At 41.8% G+C, this 19,622-nt stretch overlaps 1 protein-coding gene across 1 annotated transcript in view; it reads right to left on the bottom strand.

Annotated features, from left to right (window-relative positions):
- LOC117518848 (cAMP-specific 3',5'-cyclic phosphodiesterase 4D-like) overlaps positions 1-19,622 on the bottom strand; it is a 166,908-nt gene that overhangs the window by 41,866 nt on the left and 105,420 nt on the right. The window contains exons 7-10 of the mRNA XM_034180090.1: positions 14,292-14,385; positions 6,077-6,249; positions 5,894-5,992; positions 5,626-5,790 (exon numbers count right to left, since the gene is read on the bottom strand). Coding sequence (XP_034035981.1) covers positions 5,626-5,790; positions 5,894-5,992; positions 6,077-6,249; positions 14,292-14,385 — 531 coding nt within the window. The remainder of the gene's footprint in view (positions 1-5,625; positions 5,791-5,893; positions 5,993-6,076; positions 6,250-14,291; positions 14,386-19,622) is intronic.

Below are 19,622 nucleotides of genomic sequence, written 5' to 3'. Positions count from 1 at the left end.
GCTGCAGGAACAAAGCTGCACGAAGGTTAAACGATGCCAACGAAAGTCAACGAAAGTCCAGATTTCTTGTTTCGTTAGGGCTTCCTTGCCCTTCATTAAGTGCCATGTAACTGGGCCATAAGGCCCTGTCACAGCTTGACGATTTAGCCTGCGTATGCCAAATGTATTAAAAACGCTGCCATACGCTGCCACATGTCTAGTAAATTAATGCAGATGTCACACCTTGACGATTAACCAGCGTATGCTGACAGCCCCGTTTCCACCAAGTGGTTCGGGTCGGTATTGCACAGTGTGATGCGCATCAGAAACACAGTAATTTAACAATATTTTATTTTTTTAATTTCATCTTTTATCTTGGTGGACCATTTTCATTGTGTACAGAATGCTGATGATTTGACTGGCTGTGGTAAACACTGCCATGAATGAATGCAGTGCTGTGACTCTTTAAACTTTTAAATCACCAAGTGGATGCTTTCTGATCAGGTCTGATCGGCGGACCTGATCAGGTCATCACAGACCTGAGTAATGAAATGCTGTGGTGATTTATACATTTAAAGCACCAGCCGACCGTGATCAGGTGCGATCAGACCTGAATTAAGTGCTGTGTGATCACAGCAATCTGTGCTGTGTGATCACAGCAATCTGTGCTGTGTGATCACACCTAATCAATCAGGTCGTCTGATGATGACACCGACAGTGACGGCACTTTAAAAGTTTAAAGATGTGCAGTACTTCTGTGTGATCAGAAGAGGACATGGGCATCCTCTGAGAAACGCACCTACAGCAGAAATACCACAGAGGGACTTGCTTTAAAACGTTATGTTTCCAGCTACGACAGTAAAATATTTTCAGACATCATTTTCCAAAATCAGGAGCTTTATGTGGATACATGATGGATTAGACTGAAGCGAACAGGTAATATTTACTCCGTGTGCGAATGAAACAGTCTGTCCGCATGAGGACTGCAGGTTTCAGGCAATCAGTGGGCAGCATTGATGAACATATTTATGAGTAAATGACAAGAAACGTGTGTCAACAATCGGATAACTTACCTACAACTTATGTCCCGCATTTGCAGTATGTATGAGTCACGCACTGGCACTCCTTGAAGATTTTCAACATGCCCAAAATTTTTCAAGGAGCTCAGCGTATTAAGATGTATATTTGTGAGCTTCAACGTGCTTCAACGTGCTTCAGCGTGCTCTTAACTTATAAAAAACGTACCGTTAACTTATTAGACTTATGCCAGCATTTTTTAATACGGCTGGCATATGCTGGCTAAATCGTCACGGTGTGACAGGGCCTTTAGACCATGAGAAACAAAATTCTCTGGTCTGAAGAGACAAAGATTGAACTCTTTGGTGTGAATGCCAGGTGTCATGTTTGGAGGAAATCAAACACCATCCCTACAGTGAAGCATGTTGGTGGCAGCACCATGCTGTGGAGATGTTTTTCCAGCAGCAGGAACTGGGAGACTAGTCAGGATTGAGGGAAAAATTAATGCAGCAATGTACAGAGAGATCCTGGATAAAAACCTGCTCCAGAGTGCTCTTAACCTCAGACTGGGGTGAAGGTTCATCTTTCCGCAGGACAGTGACCCTAAGCACACAGCCAAGATATCAAAGCAGTAGCTTCAGGACAAGTCTACGAATGTCCTTAAATGGCCCAGCCAGAGCCCAAACCTGAAATGGACTGAACATCTCTGGAGAGATCTGAAAATGTCTGTGCATGGACGGTCCCCATCCAAGCTGATGGAGCTTGAGAGGTGCTGCAAAGAGTAATGGACAAAACTGCCCAAAGATAGGTGCACCAAGCTTGTGGCATCATATTCAAGAAGACTTGAGGTTGTAATTGCTGCCAATAGTGCATCAACAAAGTACTGAGCAAAGGGTGTGAATACTTACTTTTATTTTTACAAATTTGAAAAAAAAAAAAAAAAACCTTTTCCATGTTGTCATTATGGGGTGTCGTGAGTAGAATTTTGGAATAAGGCTGTAACATAACAAAATGTGGAAAAAGTGCTGTGAATACTTTCCAGATGCACACTATGTCGCTTCAGATTTTGGTACATTCTGTGCAGACTGGCCCTCTACATAAAACAAAACAAAAAAAAAAAACAACTACAACGACAACAAGAAAACAACTTAAAGGACATGCTGCTGCAAAATCATAACAATTACGATTTTGGCTGCTAGTGACCATCCGATGATCCATCGGGATGACTGTGCACTTCCGTGACAGGTTTCAAAGTATACGACATTTACAACAAACAGCAAAGGAGACTACTGAAAACAAAGTACTCGTGTGTTTCCAACAGCGGTGACGTGACTATTAGAAGCGTCCCAGCGCATGTTTGAATGGAATGTAGCTGCTAGAACTGAGGCACAGATTAATTCCAAAGTTTACACAAGTGTGACCTAGTGTTATGATGACTCGTTTTTAAGTGATAACTGTTCATTTTGATGCAGTCATGGTAAAAGCAGCAGCCCTGAGAAGGTTTGGTGCAGAGGTGTCAAACTTGTTCCAGAAAGGGCAGAGGGGTTGCAGTCTTTCTTTGCAACCACCCACTCCACCAGGTGATTTCTTTGAGTAAATGATTCCACCCGCTCAAAGTGATGTTAATCAGTGAAATCACCTGGTGGAGTGGGTGGTTGCAAAGAAAGACTGCAACCCCTCTGCCCTTTCTGGAACGAGTTTAAGACCTCTGGTTTAGTGCATCTGCAGCCATTAGTCATAAATGCAGCCTGTTAAAATCAAAACAAAGATATATCTATGTCATAATGTTGTCTGTGAAAAACAATATCACAGAGACATTCCACGTGCATGTACAGAGCAGCAACAAAACAGCTATGTGGGTTAAAGTGGCTAAAGCAGCCGTTAAAACAGCGCAGCAGCCACTTTAACCCACATGTCAGCTGTTTTATTGCCTTTGTACATGATGTGAAATGTCACGGATGTGATCAGATCTGACACTTTCTGATCAGATCTGTGCAGTCACATGTGATCACATCTATCAGATCTGCTCACATCTGTGACATCTGATGCCATGTACAAAGCCGCAATTAACAGCTGAGCTGCGCGCTAATGTACTGCATACACACAACCAGATCCAAATTCCCACAGAATCTCTCAAAGTAAATTTAAAATTTTACTTTCATTGACTGCTCTACTGAAAGAAGATAAAGCAAAAGACAAAAAAAGGAACCTGCTACTCACCCAGTTGTAAAGATTTCCAAATAATAAGTCCACAATATCAATGAAGCCCCCACACACGTATTGCATACGTGTGATCGCCAGGCAATTAATTAGGGCCCCTTCACACATAGTGCGAATTTAGTCGAATTGCGCATTAAGTGCGCATGAAGCAGGAATCGTATGCAAACCATGTAATTTCGTAGCTGCTTCCAACACCTCATACACCTGTTGCTACAACTATTTGTGCACACCAGCAGCTGAAAGAGTGTGGGCTGTGCGAGCCCATTGAACCCTCTCGTGGCAGGTGTCGGCCAAATTCCTGGTGACATGCACGTACATCTAACACCACACGCATGGCACTTAGAAAATGGGCAGCCATTTGCACTCTTGGCACGACAACAGTCTGCAGACAATCACTGTCGTTCTTGCAGTGAAATTTGTCTAAGTGCCCCACGAGTGTGGCTTTGGTGTGTGAGCTGAACTGACGAGAGGTGTGACTATGACAGAATATACCAATTGAACACATCACAAAGACAAGATATTTAATGTTCAGACTGATAGACTTTTTGTTTTGTGCAAATATTTGCTCATTTTGAAATGGGTGCCTGCAACACGTTTCAAAAAAGCTGGGACAGGGGCAACAAAAGACTGGGAAAGTTGATGAATGGTCAAAGAACACCTGTTTGGAACATTCCACAGGTGAACGGGGAGGTGATGGTCTAGTGGTTAAAGCATTGGGCTTGAGACCAGAGGATCCTCAGTTCAAATCCCAGCCTGCCCAGAAAATCACTAAGGGCCTTAATCCCCTAGTTGCTCCTGGTGTGTAGTGGGCACCTTGCATGGTAGCAGCCTCACATCGGGGACACTGATGTGTAAAGCGCTTTGAGCGTCTGATGCAGATGGAAAAGCGCAATATAAATGCAGTCCATTTACCATTTGAACAGGTTAATTGGAAACAGGTGAGTGTCATGATTGGGTATAAAAGGAGCATCCCCAAAAGGCTCAGCCATTCACAAGCAAAGATGGGGCGAGGATCACCACTTTGTGAAAAACTGCATGAAAAAATAGTCCAGCAGCAACAATATTTAACAATATTTCTCAATGTTCAATTGCAAGGAATTTAGGAATTCCCTCATCTACAGTCCATAATATAATCAGAAGATTCAGAGAATCTGGAGAACTTTCTACACGTAAGCGGCAAGGCCGAAAACAAACATTGAATGCTTGTGACCTTCAATCCCTCAGGCGTCACTGCATTAAAAACCGACATCATTGTGTTGACATCATTGGGCTCAGGAACACTTCAGAAAACCATTGTCAGTTACAGTTTGTCGCTACATCTACAAGTGCAAGTTAAAACTCTAACATCAACAACATCCAGAAACACCGCCTTCTCTGGGCCTGAGCTCATTTGAAATGGACAGACGCAAAGTGGAAAAGTGTGCTGTGGTCTGATCAGTCCACATTTCAAATTGTTTTTGGAAATCATGGACGTCATGTCCTCCTGACAAAAGAGGAAAAAGACCATCCAGATTGTTACCAGTGCAAAGTTCAAAAGTCAGCATATGTGATTGTATGGGGGTGTGTTAGTGCCCATGACATGGGCAACTTACACATCTGTGATGGCACCATCAATGCTGAAAGGTACATCCAGGTTTTGGAACACCACATACTGCCATCCAAGCAACGTCTTTTTCAGGGACGTCCCTGCTTATTTCAGCAAGACAATATCCAAGCCGCATTCTGCACGTGTTACAACAGCGTGGCTTCGTAGTTAAAAGAGTGCATGTACTAGAATGGTCTGCCGGCAGTCCAGACCTGTCACCCACTGAAAATGTGTAACGCATTATCAAGCGCAAAATTCAACTACGGAGACACTGGACTGTTGAACAAATGAAGTCGTACATCAAGCAAGAATGGGAAAGAATTCCACCAACAAAGCTTCAGCAATTAGTGTCCTCAGTTCCCAAACGCTTACTGAGTGTTGTTAGAAGAAAAGGTGATGTAACACAGTGGTAAACATACCACTGTCCCAGCTTTTTTGAAACATGTTGCAGGCATCCATTTCAAAATGAGCAAATATTTACACAAAAACAAAGTTTATCAGTTTGAACATTAAATATCTTGTCTTTGTGGTGTATTCAATTGAATATAGGTTGAAGAGGATTTGCAAATCATTGTATTCTATTTTTATTTACATTTTACACAACATCCCAACTTCATTGGAATTGGGGTTGTAGTATGGCCAAAGCCGATGGTCACTACACTGAGTCTGGTCTGCTTGAGGTTTCTTCCTCACCACTGTCACCAATGTGCTTGCTCTTAATCTTTACTCTTGTGTAGCTCCTTGGGATGACTTATGGTGTGATTTGGCACTGTATAAAGAAACTGAATTCAATTTTTCTGTAACAGAATGACTCCATAGCTTACTTCCAGAGCTGGTGTAGACAGGAGAACATGGGTGGACTGCACTACGTCAGCAGCATGAATGTTGTTATGGTAAGCTACATCAGCATGGTAATGGTCCTCCAAGGTCATAATGAAGGTGATGAAAGTATCAACTGGAATCTTAAATGTCTTTAGAAGGTCTCGCTCCTGGAGAAGATGGCAAAGGTCACATCAACCAGAATCACAATGTTATTTACTTGTCATTGTTACGACTGGTCTGTGCAGTGGACAGCCTTAAAATGGAACCTACCTGGAAGACGGAGTACATGACGACCGTTAGAGGGCGGTTTCCTGAAAACTCTGCTATCTTGAATATATCTAAACCCCAACGATTAATGTCCTCAATCTCCTGAAGAAGTAAAAATCAACAACAATAAGATACAAAGTGTTTTTGCGTGCACGTTTATGTTTGCATCAGTGCTTGTGGACCCACCATGGCCAGATTACTTTCATGTGGGGTGGTTACTCCAAAGCGGGGAATGCAGGTGGGTGCTAGGCTGTGGCTCTGGGTGACCTTTTTCACCCCGCTGATCTGTGACATTGGCCTCTTCTTCTTTTCTTTCTCCTTCGGAGACGGAGACAAAATCTCCACGTCATGTTGTTTCTCTGCAACATATAGATAAAGTAAAAACACAGTCAATTGTGAAACAGGGCTTGGTCAAGTATTCCTGCAGCTGTCTGTCCTCATGATAATCAATCAGCTGCAACATGAAAGCTCGATCGCTCACTCCTAACAATTCTTCTGCCAGAGGTGATGCTGCTGCTTATGGTGCTACTGCAACAATACCTGATCATATGCAACTCGATGCATGGATCTGCAATGGATTTAAATGTAAATACACTCTCATCCTCAATTAGATGACTTTACTAGAAAATCACGTGGAAACCTGTTGCCTTAATCTACTGGTGAAACTGGTTCAAGTTATATTAAAGCTACAGTGTGTCGAATTTAGTGTCATCTATACTCAACAAAAATATAAACGCAACACTTTTGGTTTTGCTCCCATTTTGTATGAGATGAACTCAAAGATCTAAAACTTTTTCCACATACACAATATCACCATTTCCCTCAAATATTGTTCACAAACCAGTCTAAATCTGTGATAGTGAGCACTTCTCCTTTGCTGAGATAATCCATCCCACCTCACAGGTGTGCCATATCAAGATGCTGATTAGACACCATGATTAGTGCACAGGTGTGCCTTAGACTGCCCACAATAAAAGGCCACTCTGAAAGGTGCAGTTTTGTTTTATTGGGGGGGGTACCAGTCAATATTTGGTGTGACCACCATTTGCCTCATGCAGTGCATCACATCTCCTTCACATCATCCGTGAAGAGAACACCTCTCCAACGTGCCAAATGCCAGCAAATGTGAGCATTTGCCCACTCAAGTCGGTTACGACGACGAATTGGAGCCAGGTCGAGACCCCGATGAGGACGACAAGCATGCAGATGAGCTTCCCTGAGATGGTTTCTGACAGTTTGTGCAGAAATTCTTTGGTTATGCAAACCGATTGTTTCAGCAGCTGTCCGAGTGGCTGGTCTCAGTCGATCTTGGAGATGAACATGCTGGATGTGGAGGTCCTGGGCTGGTGTGGTTACATGTGGTCTGCGGTTGTGAGGCTGGTTGGATGTACTGCCAAATTCTCTGAAACGCCTTTGGAGACGGCTTATGGTAGAGAAATGAACATTCAATACACGAGCAACAGCTCTGGTTGGCATTCCTGCTGTCAGCATGCCAATTGCACGTTCCCTCAAATCTTGCGACATCTGTGGCATTGTGCTGTGTGATAAAACTGCACCTTTCAGAGTGGCCTTTTATTGTGGGCAGTCTAAGGCACACCTGTGCACTAATCATGGTGTCTAATCAGCATCTTGATATGGCACACCTGTGAGGTGGGATGGATTATCTCAGCAAAGGAGAAGTGCTCACTATCACAGATTTAGACTGGTTTGTGAACAATATTTGAGGGAAATGGTGATATTGTGTATGTGGAAAAAGTTTTAGATCTTTGAGTTCATCTCATACAAAATGGGAGCAAAACCAAAAGTGTTGCGTTTATATTTTTGTTGAGTGTAGTAGTGAGGTTGCAGACTGCATTATGCTGTCACTGGTCACAGCTGTTTCCTTTTAGATTTTTGCTTCCTTGGTGACAAGGATTCATGCTCCTTCTCTTGTGATAGTATGTAATAAAGACACACACATCCAAAACACATAAAAATGCGTGCAGGACCATAAAAAATTGTGCCAAAGATAAAGACCAAATGATCCGCACAGCCACAGTGCTCCAATACAGAAGGAGTTTGCAGTAAAAGTTTTATTAAACAAAATGTAAAATGTAATGTTTCGGACGACCTGCCCTTCGTCGTCTTTACCTTCTCTTGTGATAAGCAATATACAGTCATCAGCAACTTTATTAGGTATAGTGCCTTGCAAAAGTATTCAGCCCCTTGATATTTCACATATTTTAATTTGCTTATGCTATTTTAAATGCAAAAGTATATCGGGCTTCTCAAAATTTCTAAAACTGTCTTCCTTAAACTCAATGTCAAAGCAAATATCTACAACTTGACATAAATTAATTAGAAATATAAAAGCCAAGATGATGGTTGCATAAGTAATGGGCCCTTTTGGTATAATACCTGTAAATAATCAGTTTTATTATATGGCTGCGATGCTACGTGCACTCTGACTGGCTGATTTCCGGTCTGATATTTTCCCATATCTGACCGGTTACCATGACAATCTGTCCGAAATGGGTATCCCATTCGTTACAAACCAGAAAGCTAAAAACACGATTATAAAAATCAAGTCGGACATGAAACACAGATTGAAAGCTTGCTGCTAATGACTGGACCATCTTTTAGCAAGTTCTTCATGGAAGTGAAACAACAGTTTGACTATGAGCCCAAAACCGTCAGCAGCTTTCATATTCGGCAATACTGGAAGTTTGTGTGTTTATATAAATAATAACCATATAATAAACTAATTATTAGCCTCACTATAGGATGATACAGCTTCAACGATGAGTGATATAGAGGAGGATTTTCTTAAAAAGAAGACCTGAAAGTTCATCTGCGATGCAAGCCTTGATTTGATGTTCTGGTGAAGAAAGCCTCTCTATGACTCTTCACCGTGAAGATGTTATAGTTTGTGTGTGTGTGTGTGTATATTATATTATATATATAATAGCCATAAATAAAGGAATTATTAACCTCGCTTGCTTCGTCTGTACAGATTATCAGACCTTGGTGTTTTTCACAAGGACCTCACTAATGCTCGGTCTGTACTTACAAGTCAGTCTGATATTTTCTTGTACAGACCTTGTGCTCAGTTAATAATCCTTTATTATTGCCAGTTTTCGTCAGTCCAAGTCATGGGAGGGACATATAAACCATTTCCAGGTCACTGAATATGTCTTGGACCTTTATTTACATCAGTTATGAAGACATACAAACAGTATGACACTCGGTGGTAAATGTGTACTGGAGCAGACAGTTCTCAAAAAACTGAGTGACTGTGCAAGAGTAAAAACAGTGAGGAAGCCACCAAGATACCCAGACAACCCAAAAAAAAATGACAGGCTTCTGTGGATGTAAATTGGAGAAACTGGTGCATAGTGCATGTTTTGCATTTTGTATCCCCAGTTATACAGCTTCACCAACACATCAAATCTAGTCTTGCATCTCAGATGTACCTTCTGGCAAATTGTAGCTGAACGTTCAGGTCTTCTTTTTAAGAAATCCTGTTCATGTGTTCCAACTCACACACACGCAGCGGTTGTAGCAGATGAAGGAGCCCCACGCCTTCCATCTCTCCAGGATATTAGGTCCATGAGCTAATCGCACTGTGGTTCACGTGTGTTCCAATTCAATTCAATTTCAATTCAATTTTCAATTTATTTAATTTATACCCGCGCCAACTCACAACAACATTGTCTCAAGGTGCCTCACATAAAAACAATTTAAAACAGATGAAAAGAATTAAAAGATTAAAAAGCACAATTTAAAAGGCACAATTAAATAAAATAAATAAAAGGCAAATAGCACAATAAAAATTCGAATGGCATAAAATGCTAATCGTAAGCATGGGAAAACAAATACGTTTTGAGCCTAGACTTAAAAATGTCCACAGAATCAGACTGCCTCAGTGACACTGGAAGACTGTTCCACAGAGCAGGGGCCTGGTAAGAGAAGGCTCTCTGACCCGCTGACTTTTTTTCACCCGAGGAACACAAATCCTACGAATGCAGAGCCTGGGCCGGTACATAGGGTTTCACCAAATTGGCCAGGTAGCAGGGCACCAATCCGTGAACAATTTTGTAGGTCAGCAGCAAAACCTTAAAGTCCGGTCTCACAGAGACAGGAAGCCAATCAAGATATGCCAGAATGAGGGTAACATGGTCAAACCTTCTGCTTCATGTCAAAAGTCTGGCAGCAGCATTTTGAACCAGCTGGAGACCCCTAATAACAGTAATAAAAGAAATGATAAAAAATGACCTAGCTAGCATGAGCAAACCGCTAACCAATCCTAAGATTCACAACAGGAGAAATTTAGTTAAATAAGAGATTTCAGTAGACTACCAGCTACTGACACAACAACGAGCCAGCGCTTCTGTGTCAGATCAGCCTTTTCTCAGCAAAAGAGACCTGGTGACCAAGGAAAAGGCAAAGGAAAAGGAGGAAGAGGAGGAGGTTGGAAAACAAAGACAATTTCTCTTTACACCATATAAACTTGCCAGACATATCACGCAAGTCATCCACATGGTTAAAATTTTAACCAATCTAATTCTAGATAAGTTAGTGGTCAACTGGCTAAAACTCTTGTGAATATATTCTCTGGGTTTATAGAAGTTATTATTGTGTTTCTTTTATGTAAACATGCCAGAAGCTCAGGTTGTTGCTCCATTATTTTCAATGGGAATCACTGTGAGCTGCGATCGCTTCCTGTTTGCTCTTTAACATCCCGCTAATTGTCCTTTACAACACTGTTTGTCCTCTTTGTTCCAGAGTAATATATATAAGATGTCCTGAAATTCGGTTTTGTGTTATTAAATTCCATGCAGATTAAACGTAGCAGACACAATTATTTAGAATATTTGTTTTAGCAGTTTTCAGGGTCCTATGCATGCAGCCTCTTGTTAACATGATGAAAAGCATAAAAATGTACATTTTGGTTGTATAATGTTCATTTACAATTGTCGTCATGTGGATTCTCTGTGCTGTAGACCGCAACAACTCTCTGGCGTGCAAAGGATTATGGGATATCTCAATTGGGCAAATACTGCCATGAACACTGCCATCTACTGTGTCCAAAATGCTAAAACCTTCAACATCCGTCTGCTACAAAACATTTAACAGGTAGGCACTAAAATCTTGGATTTCAGACTTCACAAATGTTTTTAACTGTAAGCTTATTCATTATGCCTACAAAAATACGACAGTGGTCTAAAATTATCGGACCTAAATTTATCGGAACGCTAATTGGTCTGCTGATGGTTTTCAAAGTTATCTGAAAAGCTAATTCCGATAATGAAAACATAACTTCGATAGTTAGCGGATTAGTGGAACTGTGCCCACCACTGCCATCAAGTCACGCTCAAGTCATGAATCAGCACGTCACAAATCATAATGACCATCAAGTGTTGATAGCTGACTTGGGTCTTGACTTGGGACTTGCAGATTAATGACCTGAGAATGACTTGACAGTGATTTACTCCCACCTCTGAATTGTATACATGTTCTCTTCTTTTTCAGGGCCTGTAAGTAATTGTACAGACTAAATATAGGATAACTGTTAATATAACCATCCCTTTTATGGTGAGTTTTCTTTAGACATATCACGGGATGGATACATCTCGTTCTGAGTTGGGGTTGTAGTATTATATTAGCAAAACTGCAACATGAGTGTACTGCCACAGCAGTGCAGTTTGTATATTACTATTTGACGGTGTGTGTGTAATAATAGACACTACACAGTAGCAGCAGTATTTATCTAGAAAGATTATTATTAGTATTTATCTAGATTAAAATATATTATCATCTGAGGAGCTTTGAATTGTTTTTTATGACTTCTCAAACATTCCAGAAGATGGACATTTTTATTTAATCCATGGCAGAACTCGATCAAAATGGGGCTTCCACAGAGAGCATATGTAGAATTTTCAAGTGATCTGTTGCAACATAACACAAAGGTGCTGCCCCAGCAGACACATTTATGCTGAAAAGACCTCATCCATTTCTATACAAGCACAGGAAATTATCATCCCATGTTGTTGCAGTCAGTCTACTTTCTTTCAGGACCACAAATCATCTTCAGTCACTTCTATCAAAGGTTTTCATTTCTAAAAAATTAGGAGTAATTGCTGGAAAAATATCCAGATATACGCACACGGCATCACAAGGATTAACAGCGGTGGTGTGGCACAAGCTGCTGTCTGGCCCTTCTCACCTCTCTCGCAGTGCCTCCTCTTCCTCACCCCAAAACCACGGTGTTCGTGTCCAAACGCAGCCAGGCTCGACACCAAGGTGCTTATATCACAATGACAGCTGAGTGACAGCTTCGTCCTCCTTCGGCTGGACCTCCATCGTGCCGGCGGGGCTGTTGAAGACTGAGCCTTCTATTGATGCAACACTTCATCTAATAATATTGCAGCCTGTTGCCATGACGACGCCTCACAACGTGTCCGGGAATGCTGTCTGTCGCTGTGCCTCCTTCTCTTCACCAGAGGAAGAAAAACTCACCTTTCACTGCTAAACATTTCACTTATTCTTCTTTTCTTTTAAACACCTGCTCACGTTTTTTATATATATATATATATATATATATATATATATATATATATAATAATTTTTTTTTTTCCCTTCAAGAAGTAAAGTGAAAATACTGTTTGGGGCGGTGGTAGCCTGAAGCCCTGGTTCCAAACCTGGGGTCCAATGATCCTTTGGGAGTGAGGCGGTCTGGGTGGTACCAAAGATCACAGGGGGTGCCTGGGCTTTTCTCTGCTGTGATGTCAAAATGATGATGTCACAACACATTTACTAAAACAAATTAAAAAGATCATATTTTGAGTTTATGTTTTTGGATGAACCAACGAAAAAAGAGGAAAATAATAACTGATTCATTTGTGTCAAAAAAGAAAGAAAAAAAAAGATTTGTAATGAATCACTTGTCAGTGTTCAAGGTCTTGCTGAAGAATTTCGACAGTCATCCTTCATTATTCCATCAACTTCCACCAGTTCTACTGGCAGCACAGCAGCCCCAGCACATGATGCTAAAGCCATTCAGTTTCAACATTTCTGGCTTGTATAACCCTATGATACTCTTTCTCAGATCTGTATTGACCTCCTTGAATTTTCCTGTTACACTGTGTGTAGGTCAGCTCAGTCTTCTACAAACTCTTTTTACAACCCCAATTCCAATGAAGTTGGGATGTTGTGTAAAATGTAAATAAAAACAAAATACAATGATCTGCAAATCCTCTTCAACCTATATTCAATTAAATACACCACAAAGACAAGATATTTAATGTTCAAACCGATAGACCTTGTTGTTTTTGTGCAAATATTTGCTCATTTTGAAATGGATGCCAGCAACACATTTCAAAAAAGTTGGGACGGGGCAACAAAAGACTGGGAAAGTTGATGAATGCTCAAAGAACACCTAATTGGAAACAGGTGAGTGTCATGATTGGGTGTAAAAGGGACATCCCCAAAAGGCTCAGCTGTTCTCAAGCAATGATGGGGCGAGAATCATCACTTTGTGAACAACTGCGTGAAAAAATTGGTCCAACAGTTTAAGAACAATGTTTATCAACATTCAATTGCAAGGAATTTAGGGATTCCATCATCTACAGTCCATAATATAATCAGAAGATTCAGAGAATCTGGAGAACTTTCTACACGTAAGCGGCAAGGACAAAAAGCAACATTGAATGCCCCTGACCTTTGATCCCTCAGGCGGCACTGTATTAAAAACCAAGATCACTGTGTAAAGGATCTTACCACATGGGCTCAGGAACACTTCAGAAAACAACTGTCAGTTGACACAGTTCGTCACTACATCTACAAGTTAAAACTCTACCATGCAACGCGAAAGCCATACATCAACAACATCCAAAAATGCCGCCACCTTCTCTGGGCCCGAGCTCATTTGAAATGGACAGACGCAAAGTAGAAAAGTGTGCTGTGGTCTGATGAGTCCACATTTCAAATTGTTTTTGGAAATCATGGATGTCGTGTCCTCCGGACAAAAGAGGAAAAAGACCATCCAGATTGTTACAGAGCAAAGTTCAAAAGCCAGCATCTGTGATGCAAATATTTGCACAAAAACAATAAAGTTTATCAGTTTGAACATTAAATATCTTGGCTTTGTTGTGTAGTCAATTGAATATAGGTTGAAGAGGATTTGCAAATCATTGTGTTCTGTTTTTATTTACATTTTACACAATGTCCCAACTTCATTGGAACTGGGTTGTATGTTGACAATGAGAAGCTACCAGCTGTGGTCAATCTTAACCTACTTGTTAAGAAGCCATACCAGTTTCAGACATTTTGGACATTTTTGTTTGTATTAATGTATGTCAACAATCTTTCTGCCAACCAAATCACTGAAGGTCCAGTACTGCCATGACATTCATAAACTCACCGAGAAAGGTGTTGGCGATAAATTCTGAAACCTGATTCCCTGAGCGGCTGGTCTCTGACAGCTGGGTCAGCTCCCTGTTCAGCATCCTCTTAAACTGGGTGGATAAATCAAAAGCACAAATAAACAACACACACAAACACAAACATACAGACTACATTTGAGTATTGAATTTTTAAACACACAGCGATACAATTATAGTATGAAGACCAGTGTACAAGCTCTTGGTATTTGGTGTCTCTACGCATTTCCCTTTAGCCCTGACTGCTTCTTGGTACTGTTCTGTTTATTTGTGTGGATGAATAACAAACAATTATTTAAGCGTGTAACTGGATACTATATTAGAATTAAAATATAAAATCTTAAAAAGAGGACAGCAAAAGGACAGCAATCTAAAACATTTTTAAAATGAAGCTGAAGCAATGTTGTGAAAGTGTAGTGACACGGACCCACAACAGGGGGCGTAAATGAACGGACAATAGAAGGAGTTATATTTGAACACTTTACTGTTGTGAATGCCACAACCACACACAGCAGATTATAGAATAAATACAAAGTCAATGGATAAAGGTGTCGTGTGGGCAGGCTCGACGATAGGAGACGTCCGTCTAGAGAAGAACCGGAACCACACGATTTCCTCCGCCACCGAACCCGAAGGATACTGGAGCCGCCAGGTCCCGAGTCCCTCAGGTGGCCACCGTCTCCGCGTGTCGGATCTGGTACTGTTGGTGAAGAGCAAAGACAGTCAAGTGTGGGTGTGTGTACACCCAGTAACAACAACGGTGGGAATTCCACCTCCACCTCTAACACACACTCGTGCAGCGTCTGTCTATTCACTTATCTGGCAGAAAGCAGAGCGAAGCAGTCGCGGCCCACGCCGGTCCTCCGGGGAGACAGCTGCAACAATGTATCTACTGGAATCAATATTGGAATATTCAGGCTGAGAGTATTACCTCCGTAGAAGAACGATATCTCAGTGACGTGGTGCAGGTGTCATCCTGCTTTTATCTGGGGTGAAGTGCAGATGATCGGTGACAGCTGTCATAGTTGATGAGTGACAGCTGTCACCTCGGCTGTTCCTGTGAGGCGGCAGTGCCCTCTCGTGCCTGAAGCCCGCACTTCAGGCAGGGCGCCCTCTGGTGGTGGGCCAGCAGTACCTCCTCTTCTGGCGGCCCACACAACAAGCAAGTCAGCTTGGGACTCCGACGAGGGCGGTCGCATCTCCTCCACTCTCCCTTATCTCTGTTCTCTGCTTTTAACCTTCAAGTCCCTACTTCACCAGACTGTGAATTCCTCAAATTATATTGGATTCTGGATTTATTGGACTACTACTGGATTAACCATGGAATTGATCAGCTGGTCTCTGAACGCTATTGACACCATTTTTTATGCAAGAAGGTCAGGAACGGGGGATCCTACCTGCCCAGATGGAACGTATCCTGCAGGCTATGTTCTCGACTCCTGGAGTTCCTGCCGTGTGGCATGCTTGGTGCCTTTCTCCATTGAGGACGTCGAGGATTTATTCATTTTTGGTCTTATGGTAGCAGGGCTGGTACTTTTTGGCTTATGTGCTGCCCTGATCTACGGGAAAATTGGCAAGATGGCGGCATCAAAAACCACGGCCCCTCGCTTGTCCGTCATGATTAACGAGGTTGGCAAGGCAGTGCATTCTCAGACTGCGATGACTCTTGAACTCAGATGCAAATTGGATGACATGTTGAAGCAGATGCATGCCTTGCAGTTGAAGTTGAAGATTTCAGAGGCCGGTGAATATTCTTAATTCATAATTGGGATTTGGTTGTGCAAGTGGAACTGTTAAAAAGTGTTTTTCACTGCTCAAACCATAACATTACAGGCTTATCATGCCTGAAGGTCAAATTGCCCAACTGTTTTCCTCCAGAGGAATTTTTTTGGGCCTGGGGAACATTGGCTGTTTCTTATCTCAACTCACAAAGACAATAAACTGCTTTTCACAGGACTGAAGCATGCTCCATTCCCTCCCCCCACCCACCTCCTATCTCCCATCAATACTCCCCCCTCCGACGCCTGCTAATGTCACTCCTTTCCCCTTCGGCGGGGGCGGTGCAGTTTTAGCTGCAGCCCCCGTTCTTCCCCCCAAGCTGACAGCAGCGCATCTCAGCGTTGCTGCGTGGCCTTCACCCACTTACCTCAATTCGCATAACGGACTTCTTCAAACTTAGTGCACATAAACAATGTCAAATGTGTATATGCTGTCTTTAATTCTGATGTGTGCCATTATTACGGTAAACAAGCAATAATTGTGACTAATTGCTGTCTGAGGTAACTGGAGTGTAAACATAATTTCTCCACTGTGAGTTCAGTTCAATAAAATATATCTCATCTCTCACCAGATCATGTAATAATGGATGGGCAACATCATGAGAGGATGTATGTCAATAATAATAACATTGCCTTTATTGTCATTGTACATAAGTAAGTACCACTTAAATCATTCTAATGTCAGTTTTAAGCAGAAACGAGGCTGTTTAAGTAGAAACAAGGCGATAATGGGTGAATCGCTGCTGACGCACCGAAATGAAGTGTGCAGTGAAGGTGGGGGGGGGCGATTTTTAGGGGGGACTGTTCGATTGGCGACATTGGAGTGCCCGGAGGAAACCGACACAGAGAGGGGGAGAACGTACAAACTCTATACAGAAAGTCCAGGAAGCAACCCCATGACCTTTTTGTTGTGAGGCATCAGTGCTAACCACTAAGCCACAGTCATATCATATCAAGTCAGGTACAGTTGTATGTAAAGGTTTGGGCACTCCGATAATTTCCATGACTTCCCTTTATAAGTTTGGACAGTGACACTATTTTTGTAATTTTGCATCTGTACACCACCGCAATGTTGATTAAATAAAACAATCAAGATGTGTAAACTTTGACATTTAATTTAAGGGGTTTAGCAAAAATATCACATTAACCATTTAGGAATTATGACTATTTTCATCCACATTCCCCCTGTTTTCACCCCCCCCGAGTAACAAGACAAACTAAATATAAGCAGTATTTTTTAAATGCAAATCATCACTTTAGATCCCACATTTCTTTAAACAAGTCAGTGGATGGACACATGAACATTTCCAAGTAACTGAGTATGTCTTGAGAGATGATCAACAGGATTTCAATAAATAATTCAATAAATAAGTAACTTTTGGGGGGATCTTGTTAACTACTGGATATCTTCCTTTTTGTTCATTCTGAAGGGTCACAAGACCAAAAACTTTGCGAACAACTGGCTAAAATGATTAGGAAAAATCATCCAAACATTCTATGGTTGCAGATTCACAAAAGGAAACATTGTTCTGTTTTTGTTTGTTTCTTTCTTTAATTATTTTGGGTTTTAATCTTTTTTTTTGGCAAAGTGTACATCTAAAACTTGGAACCTTCCGCACTGAAACCAAGCACACTAACCACTTGGCCACCACTGCTGCGCCCGCTACAATAGAATTGATTAAACACTTTTTATTGGGACAATCGTATTTGCCTGTTGGAGGGCCCAGGGCCAAGCATTAGCCCATCCCCGTTTTAGAAGAAAGTTGGTTAAACGCTTACGTGAAATTAAATTACATGGAACAGAAATAATGAACGAGAAAAGGAAAAAAAAAAAATCAGGTTAGTTCTTTGTGACATATTTCTTATTTGTGATGAAATTAAACATTTTATTGAAATTGGCATTCCGACATACATAATATTGGCCATGCTCGTGCATCTGCCCACCCTTTCTTCAGGCAGAATTTTTGGTGGAGTGCCCTGGGCTCTCTGATGAAAGAGAATGGGCTATATTCATTCAGTGCAGTGTTTTTTCTCTTGCTGCACATAAACATGCATAAGATGATAGAGCCATTTTCAGATCTCTCCAGAGATGTTCAATCGGATTCAGGTCTGGGCTCTGGCTGGGCCACTCAAGGACATTCACAGAGTTGTCCTGAGGCCACTCCTTTGATATCATGGCTGTAAGTCATTGTCCTGCTGAAAAATGAACCGTTGCCACAGTCTGAGGTCAAGAGCACTCTGGAGCAGGTTTTCATCCAGGATGTCTCTGTACATTGCTGCATTCATCTTTCCCTCAATCCCGACTAGTCTCCCAGTTCCTACCGTTGAAAAACATCCCCACAGCATAATGCTAGCAGCATCATGCTTCACTGTAGGGATGGTGCCTGGTTTTCTGCAAACATAATGGCTGGCAATCACACCAAAGAGTTCAATCACTGTCTCATCAGACCAGAGAATTTTGTTTCTCATGGTTGGAGAACCCTTCAGGTGCCTTTGACCACTCTACCATACAGGCCTGATTTGTGGATTGCTGCAGAGATGGTTGTCCTTCTGGAAGGTTCTCCTCTCTCCACAGAGGAATGCTGGAGCTCTGACAGAGTGAAAATCAGTCACGTCCCTGACTAAGGCCCTTCTCTCCCAATCACTCAGTTTAGACGGGCAGCCAATTCTAGGAAGAGTCCTGGTGGATCTGAACTTCTTCCATTTAAAGATGATGGAAGCCACTGTGCTCATTGGAACCTTCAAAGCAGCAGAAATGTCTCTGTACCCTTCCCCATGTTTGTGTCTCCAGACAATCCTGTCTCAGAGGTCTATAGACAATTCCGTTGACTTCATGCTTGATTTGTGCTGTGACATACACTGTCAACTGTGGGAACTTTAACAACACATTAAGGGTTATCAGTGGAACCAGGATGGACCTGAGCTCAATTTTGAGCTTCATGGCAAAGGTGGTGAATACTTATGTACATGTGATTTCTTAGTTTTTTTAAAATCTGCAATAAATGTGCAAAAATCTAAAAAAAAAAAAAAAGCCCTTTTCACATTGCCATTTTGGGGTATTGTGTGTAGATTTTTGGGGGGGAGGGGAAGAGAAGAATTTGATCTATTTTGGAATAAGGCTGTACCATAACAAAATGTGGAAAAGGTGAGGGACTGTAATGTCCAGTATTAGGGGTCTCCAAGTGGATCGAAATGCTGCTGCCAGAATTTTGACAGGAAGCAGAAAATTTGACCATATTACACCCACTTCATTGGCTTCCTGTCCCTGTGAGGTTCTGTTACTAACCTATAATATTATTCATGGACTAGCACCGCCCTACTTAGCTGACAATTAAACCCTAGGTACAGGGCTCTGCATTCTCAGGGCGCAGGACTACTTTGTGTCCCTTGGGTGAATAAAAAGTCTGTGGGCCACAGAGCCTTCTCTTGTTGTGCCCCTGTTTTGGGGAATTATCTCCGTAAGGAGCTAAAACAGTCCGATTCTGAAGAGACATTCAAGTCCAGATTTAAGACATCTATTCTCCCTCATATGAC

The sequence above is a fragment of the Thalassophryne amazonica genome, chromosome 10 (assembly GCF_902500255.1).
Source record: "Thalassophryne amazonica chromosome 10, fThaAma1.1, whole genome shotgun sequence".
Classification (NCBI taxonomy): Eukaryota; Metazoa; Chordata; class Actinopteri; order Batrachoidiformes; family Batrachoididae; genus Thalassophryne; species Thalassophryne amazonica.
This window is presented reverse-complemented; position numbering and strand designations above follow the sequence as displayed.